At 36.9% G+C, this 8,108-nt stretch overlaps 1 protein-coding gene across 1 annotated transcript in view; it reads left to right on the top strand.

The window, feature by feature from the left end:
* Positions 1-8,108, top strand: part of BDP1 (B double prime 1, subunit of RNA polymerase III transcription initiation factor IIIB) — a 114,892-nt gene that overhangs the window by 91,969 nt on the left and 14,815 nt on the right. The window contains exons 27-33 of the mRNA XM_023510861.1: positions 182-274; positions 1,269-1,497; positions 2,342-2,502; positions 3,718-3,868; positions 4,439-4,604; positions 7,103-7,166; positions 7,507-7,693. Of these exons, the coding sequence (XP_023366629.1) occupies positions 182-274; positions 1,269-1,497; positions 2,342-2,502; positions 3,718-3,868; positions 4,439-4,604; positions 7,103-7,166; positions 7,507-7,693 (1,051 nt within the window). The remainder of the gene's footprint in view (positions 1-181; positions 275-1,268; positions 1,498-2,341; positions 2,503-3,717; positions 3,869-4,438; positions 4,605-7,102; positions 7,167-7,506; positions 7,694-8,108) is intronic.

An 8,108-nucleotide genomic window follows, 5' to 3' on the forward strand; every position in this document is an offset into this window, starting at 1 on the left:
TTTTTGGTTGAGGTTGTCATTGTTGTTTGACAGGCCCGGGTTGGATTTGAACCCACCAGCTCTGGTATATATGGCTGGCACCTTAGCTGCTTCAGCTACAGGCGCCGAGCCTTAAAAATCTTTTTTAAATAAATAAATTTCCAGATTCTTCTGTTTTAATATTGGTATATTTCCTCACAAGGTGCCAATGATGGAAGCACTGAAGCTGCCATAACTTTACTTACAATGGGAGATCTACTATTGCAGTCAGAGATCACTACTGTACAGGGTGATGGTAAGAATGAAAGATAAGTCCTACTAAAAAACAGAAACTTAAAGATCTAACTTTTAAGAAATTATACGTACGTTTGAGTAATAAGCTGTTTACCATTTGAAGTTGTCATCACTTTGTTGTTTTTTCAGAAAAGGTGATATGTGTGTGTTGGTCCGTCCACTATTTTACTTAACCTCTGTAGGTGTACTGACAACTCATTTGAGGTCACACACTTCATTTATTAAGAATAACTTGTATTCATGGAATAGTGTGGTGAGTCCTCTGTCTTTACCATCATAAAGGTGTCATTGGTTAACTGAGCTTATCGATCACTGCTCATTATCGCCATCTTTCTTTAGAATTAGATGACAGGTACAGTGTGAAAGGGGAATAGTAATTATTGAGACAATTTAGACTATTTTGATAGTTTGGACAGAGCCAAAAGATATGTCAGCCCAGATTTTTCATGTATTGGGCTTAATTTACAGAGAAGATATGGTCTTTAATATTTCCGTATCTTTTAGCTACATTAAGTAGATAATTATGCTAATTATATTCTTGATACTTATTTTGACTGGTGATGAGTGGCTTACTATTCATTGTAGGTGTTAGATTTATCAGGAAAGTCTCTGATTTTGTTCTAGGTGGGGCTTTTTTCTCAATGGCAGAGTATTGCAGTGGAGCCTGTCACAGATTTCTATAACGTAAAATACAGGTTTTAATAAATTATAAATGAAGGCAATCCTATCTTGAAATCCATCTGAGGTTATGTAATTACTGAAAGTAACAAAAAGATTCATTTTTACTCATTTTTGGCACAAAGTTTCAGCCCCTGAGAATTACTAAACTTACAATGGGTCATATCCCTGGCAAGAAATATAAGATTATAAATTTAAGTTTTGAGCCATCGGTCAAACTTTAACAATAATGTAGAATTTTACAGTGACTGAATGTTGAAGAAATTATTTTATTTGAAATATTGGGCTAATTTTAATTCTCTGTTTTTTTCCTGCAGTAGGAGTATGTGTACTTCCTCATGTTCATTCAGAGGATAAAAGCCATATTCCTTTTAGTCCAGACAGTGTACATCATGAAATTCTGCAAGAATGTCAGGAGGTTTCTTTACCTGTCATTAGTACGTTTCCTGCATCCTTTGAAGAAAATAAGATTATATCGGAGGAGCAAAGTGCCAGAGAAGAAAGGGGTTTAATGGAGAAAGTAAAGGAGAATGCGACAGCAACCAGGTTTATTTTAATATTCAATTAATAAATATAATTAAATCTGCCATCAGTTAGATAATAGCTTTATTTAATGCTTATATTAATGTAAAGTAAGTAATGCTAATTTCTTACTCTTTAAGTAAAGATTGGCTGATTTTGGTTTTAGTTGAATGGTTTGCAAGTTAAAATTATAACATTGTGTATTACATGTCTTTGAAGCTTTAATGAAATAGATTTATGTAAATGTAGTCTGTTTTACAAATGTGATCTGGATTCTCTTCTTAAGACCTTTAGTAAAGTTACTCCTTTGTAATTTTAGTGTTAAGAAATGAACACTTTGGGTGGTGCGGGCCCCATATACCAGAAGTGGTGGGTTCAAACCTGGCCCTAGCCAAAAACTGCAAAAAAAAAAAAAAAAAGAAAGAAATGAACACTTTTAGTATGGGTATGGTAGTTGACAACTGTAATTCGAGCATTTTGGGAGGTGGGGGTGGGAGGATTGTTTGGGCCCAGGAGTGCAAGGGCCCCTGTCTCTACAAAATAATAAAAAGGATTAGCTGGGCATGATGATGTGTACTTACAGTCTCTCCCCCTCCCGCCGCCCCCACTACTCAGGAGGCTGAGGTGGAAGGATCACTTGAGCCCAGGAGTTTGAGGCTGCAGTGAGGTATAATGATACCACTGTATTCTAGCCTGGGCAGAAGAATGAAACCCTGCCCTCCTTACTCCCCAGAGAGAACACTTTTAGACAGTGTGGCACCCAGTGGGTGGCATGTTACCTGTATTAGTGTTAGACAGAATGGAGTGCTGGGAGAGAGCGAGATCTTATGTGGTTGGTAAATTTCTCTCCCTCTCTCTCTATTTCTAGGAATACAGCTTCTAAGATAACCAACAATTTGAGAATGAGAAGTAGATTTGCTAAACCTAAACTAAATCTGGAGAAGATTTTAGGGACCAACAGGCTTGATGCTCATGCGGAAGTTCCCAGTTTGTGTATAACCAAAGGGGAATTACCACAACCACAAAGAGGTAAATTTATTCTTCTCTTAAACTTGCTCTGTCAAAGAAGATTGCATTAGCATTCAAAGGAATATTAATTCATTAAAATTGTTTCAAACATACAAAAAAAGTAAAATGAGCTGTAAAATACTCATAAATCCACCACCTAGTTTTAGTACTGGTACCATTATGTTACATTTGATCAATCATTTTCTCTTTTTTTACATATAGACACACATATTAGTTGATCCTTGAATTAGACACGCTGAACCCCTGTGCAGTCAGAAATCCGTGTATACTTTTTGACTCCTCTAAAACGTAACTACTAATAGCAGCGACTGGTAGCCTTACTGATAACATATATTTGATTAATACATGTTTTGTATGTTATATGTATTAGTTACTATATTTTTACAGTAAAGCAAGCTTGAGAAAAGAAAATATTAGGAAAATCATAAGGAAGAGAAAGTACATTTATAACACCGTACTATATTTATCAGTTACCTATAGTTTATTTTGTCAGTTTATAAGATGATCAGTAATGGGCAAATTTAGCTGCAGACCTCCATTTATAGTACATATCGAGCAATTCAAATTTAGTAATGTCATGACTTTTCTCTGCTTCTTGGAGGCACTTCTAGCATCATTAGTGTACTCACATATGGATTTCATGGTGATGTACAAGGTTTATGGCATAGCAATAAACAAAAAATATATGAGAACTGCAAGAGATCTCTTTTTCAGATGCTTTCTCAGTCTGAAGGCTTCAATCATCTCTTTTTTAGGGATTTTTTCCCCCTCCACTTTGTAACATTACTCTTTGCTACACAGCTTGTTTCCCAAGATTTCCTCTAAGGTGGAACTAGCCAGACCTCATGTGTACCCACCTATAAACTCATTTGTACATGGACTTCTAATTATTAGTGCTGTTACCATAATGTGAGGGTATAATTGCTGTGGTATCTAGGAGTGAAATATCTGCAGTGAAGATTTATTAATCTTCTATTTTCCTGTTCAAAAATATCACTTACCAGGACCACCCTCTGCCATGTGAAATAAACTAGGTCTTTTAATTAGGAGAATTCTGAACGAGTCACTATCTGTCAAAAGAGAGTATGTTTGTAATACAGAGATTTTAGCTGTACTGTTTGGGACTGTATCTTCAATTGTATTTATAGAGGATTAAACATCATACTTACTACAACAGCCACCTTATCATAACGCGACATATATTTTTTATTTAAGATACTGAGAAAAATGCTTCTAAAACAACAGAATTAGAAGATAAAAGCCTCGGACCAGTTACAGTAGCAGAGAATAAGGAACAGAGCAAATTGGCATGTGTACATGATATCAAAGGGACCAGTATTTCTCAAGAAGTAAACCTGACCGAAAGGTAAAAGAGGGAAGAGATTCTGAGATTCTGTTTCAGCTATAGCCATAAGTTGTAGCTGTAATAAATTGCTTGAAAAGGGAGTTATTGTTGCTTTAAATATATTCTAAAACTTTGAAAACCACCGAATTAGATGATTTCTTTCTATTTTTGAGACAGAGTCTCACTGTGTCACCCTCAGTAGAGTGCTGTGACATCACAGCTCATAGCAACCTCAAACTCTTGGGTTTAAGTGATTCTCTTCCCTCAGCCTCCCAAGTAGGTGGGACTACAGGCGACCTCCACAACACCTGGCTGTGTTTTTTTTGGTTGTTGTTGTTGTCGTTGTTTAGCAGGCCCTGGCTGTGTTTGAACCTGCTAGCCCTAACCACTGAGCTATGGGCACTGAGCTTGTGTACCCACCTATAAACTCACTTGTACATGGGTTTCTAATTATCAGTGCTGTGGCTGGCGCCCTAACCACTGAGCTATGGGCACTGAGCCAAATTAGATGATATTTGACATACCTAGCTCTAAAAGTAATTCTGTAGTTGTTTGCCTGATTTCATATGACATATTTAAATTCTTTTTCAGAAATGAAGATCAAGAAGTGGGATCTCAAGAAGTTCAGATATTGTCAGTTGCTCCAGTTGTTTCTTCTGAGACAGCGCCCCACACACTTGCTTTGGGTATGGTTCTTGCTGAGAGTTCTGTTGAAGAGCCTCTAAGAAAGGATTCTGAAGGAGACAGTGTGCCAGAGGTAAAAGAATGTAAAATATAACAAGGACCTGCAAGGCGATTTTCCCCATTTAAAAAAATTAAGTTATAATTTACATAAAACAACTTTCACCCTTTTTAGTATACAGTTCTACAAGTGTTTACAAATATATGCCAACCCCCCCCACATTGTTTTGTGCCCTCTTATGTCACCCCTTCTCCCTATTCCCAACCACTGACCACCACTGTTCTATTTTCTTTCCCTATAGTTTTGCAAAAATATATTGTGATAGAATTTTAATTGAGTGTGTTTTCAGTCTTCTGGAACCTAGAGATGAAACAGCTAATACCTACCTTTCCCAACAAAACAGCTTTGTTGTAGGAGCATTGAAAAGGAAATGTTTAGTACCCTGAAAATTCACTTCTTGCCCCTTAGCCACTGGATCTGAGGCGTTCATTCACAGAGCAAATGTTTATTGAGAGTTTATTGTTAAGTATCTGACATTGTTAGGTGGTGAGGATACAAATTTGTGGGAGACAGATGAATGTTTGAGTCATGCTGTGATAGAGATTTGCACAAGATTCTATAGGAGTCATCCTTAACCTGGTCTGGTTAAATGAATTTCTAGGAATGGGGCCCAGGCATTGACTTTGTAAAGTTCCCCAGGTGAAAGAATTCTTGATTTTGAAAACGTATAAATTAGAAAGTTAAAGGGAGAGGGGAACATGTGTAAAGAAGAGCATGACATGTTCAATGACTATAAGCAGTTATAAGTAGGTTACAGATAAAGTTAGAAATGTAGCCTGCAGGCAGATTTTATAAAGGGATTTTTATGACATAATAAGGAGTTTGGGCACATCTGATGTTATAAGATACCCCCCCAACTTTTAAATTTATACTTTTTATTTTGAAATAACTTCAAAGTTAGAAAAAAGTTATAAGAATCTTAAGAATTCTTCCATACCCTTTACTTGGATTGACTGATTGTTAATCCTTTGCCTCATTTGTTTTCTCTCTCCCCATTTTGCTGTCCCTGTCTATATAGACAGATACTTTTAAAAACTGAAACCTTTGAAAGAAAGTTGCAGACCTAAGAATTCTTTTCTTTTTTCTTTTTTCTTTTTTTTTTTTTGTGTTGGAGTCTCACTGTGTTACCCTCGGCAAAGTGCCTCAGTGTCATAGCTCACAGCAACCTCAAACTCTTGGGCTTAAGCTATTCTCTTGCCTCAGCCTCCCAAGTAGCTGGGACTACAGGCGCCCCCCACAACGCCTGCCTATTTTTTGTTGCAGTTGTCATTGTTGTTTAGCTGACCCTGGCTAGGTTCGAACTCGCCAGCCTGAGTCTATGTGGCTGTTGCAGAAACCACTGTGCTATGGACACCGAGCCAATAATTTTTTTTTTTTTTTCTTGAGACAGATTCTCACTTTGTCACCCTTGGTAGAGTGCTGTGGCATCACAGCTCACAGCAATGTCGAACTCTTGGGCTTAACCAGTTTTCTTGCCTCAGCCTTCCAAGTAGGTGGGACTACAGGTGCCTGCCACAACATCCAGCTATTTTTTTGGTTGCAGTTGTCATTGTTTAGCAGGTCTGGGCTGGGCTTGAACCCACCAGCCTTGGTGTATGTGGCTGACGCCTTACTCACTGAGCTGTGGGCGCTGAGCTGTACTTTTTGGTTTTTTAAGTTCAGGATCTAGTCAGGTGTTTCATACTGTATGTATTTCTCTTTACTTTAATCTAGAATGTTTCTCCTGTCTTTTTCTTTTTCTTTTGTGAACTTGGTATTTTAGATGTGTCAAAGCTGGTCTACAGTCTAGTTCTTTTTTGCTTCCTCATTAGTGGATGCACGGTTACTACATAGATAATGATGTGGTCTTTCTTTTACATTTCATCAGGAGATACATATGTCAGTTTTCCCATTCTTGGTAATGCTGACTGATTACTTGGCCAGAATGGTACTTGTCAGATTTCTTGATTATCATAATGGCATCTTTTCCACTTTGTATTAGTAAATAATTTATTAAATGAGATCTGGGTATATGTCACCCAGTAGTTTAAGTATCCATTGAAGAGTCTTGCATGAATCAATTCTTGGTGTTGGCATTTTTTGGTTGCATAATGAAAGTTAAGATGTTATTCAGCATTAGAGGCCAGGCACCGTGGATCACGCCTATAATTTTAGTACTCTGGGAGCCTAAGGTGGGTAGATTGCTTGAGCTCAGGAGTTCAGAACCATCCCAAGCAGGAGCAAGAGCAAGACCTCATCTTTTCTAAAACAGAAAAAATTAGCTTGGTCTTATTGTAGGTGCCTGTAGTTCTAGCTTGGGATGCTGAAGCATGAGGATCGCTTAAACCTAAGGTTTTGAGGTTGCAGTAAGCTATGATGATGTCATGCTACTCAACCCTAGTGTCACAGAGTAAGATTCTGTCTCAAAAAAAAAAAAGAAGATATATTAAGCAGTAGAGAATTACAGTCAGGATTGCATTTTAGAAAAAAACCAAAATTTGACTAAACTCACTATTTTGATTTTTTTATGGCAGTGTTCACCAACGAGTCTTCCAGAAGTCCAACAAGAGAATATAATCAATCCTCTAGACCTTACAGGTATGATAATCTGTTCAATGAATTGTCATACATGTAGAACTTAATAGTATGATTTTTTTTATCTTTTAATTATGGATGGAAAAACACGAAACAGTGTTTTTTAGTATATGGTGACTTTAAATTTTAAAAAACCTTAAAGTATTTTTGTACCAGTTTACAGCGTTATATATCTTTTCCATAGTGTATCATCTTTATCCTTTATTAAATTACTCTTATTTTGGTCTTAGTTATTTACCATCCTAGTAACAAGTTGTTCTGAGACTGTTTGGAGATGAAATTAATCAGTTTTTTTTAAATTTTATAGTTCAGCTTTTCATTACTAACTTTTAAATTTTGATAGCGAATCTAATTCCTAATGTACATCAAGATGGAGAAGATGAACAAACATTCATTTTAACTCTGGTGGAAATCCCAGCCAATGCAGTTGAAGACTTTACAGATACTGCTGCACAGTTAATGCCAAACACTTTACTGCCAGCACCCATTTTGGTCAAATCAGTGAATGCTGAACAAAAGGGAGACATGAGGTAATGAATGAGTTAAACTGTTTTTGCTTGGGGGGAAGGTGCTTTGTGAATTGAGTAGTATTGATAGAATAAACTGTTAACCCACATTATTTGTAATTGTTGTGGACATCTATTGGGTATTTATAAGGTGCCTTAGAGAAGAAATATAATGTGGTTGATTTTTGTATCTAATAAAGATGCTATTTAAATGTTTAATATGGCTGGGCATGGTGGTTCATGTCTATAATCCTAGCACTGTCTTAGGCTGGGGCAGGAAGCTCTCTTGAGGCCAGGAGTTTGAGACCAGCCTGGACAACATAGTGAGTCCCTCTGTCTACAAAAACTTAAAGAATTAGACGAGTATGGTGGTGAGTTCCTGTAGTTTCTTGAAAGTCCAGGAGTTCTAAGTTATGGTGAGCTATGATCAAACCACTCT

Source organism: Otolemur garnettii, unplaced genomic scaffold (assembly GCF_000181295.1).
Source record: "Otolemur garnettii isolate 467f Iridium unplaced genomic scaffold, OtoGar3 scaffold00017, whole genome shotgun sequence".
NCBI classification, from domain to species: domain Eukaryota; kingdom Metazoa; phylum Chordata; class Mammalia; order Primates; family Galagidae; genus Otolemur; species Otolemur garnettii.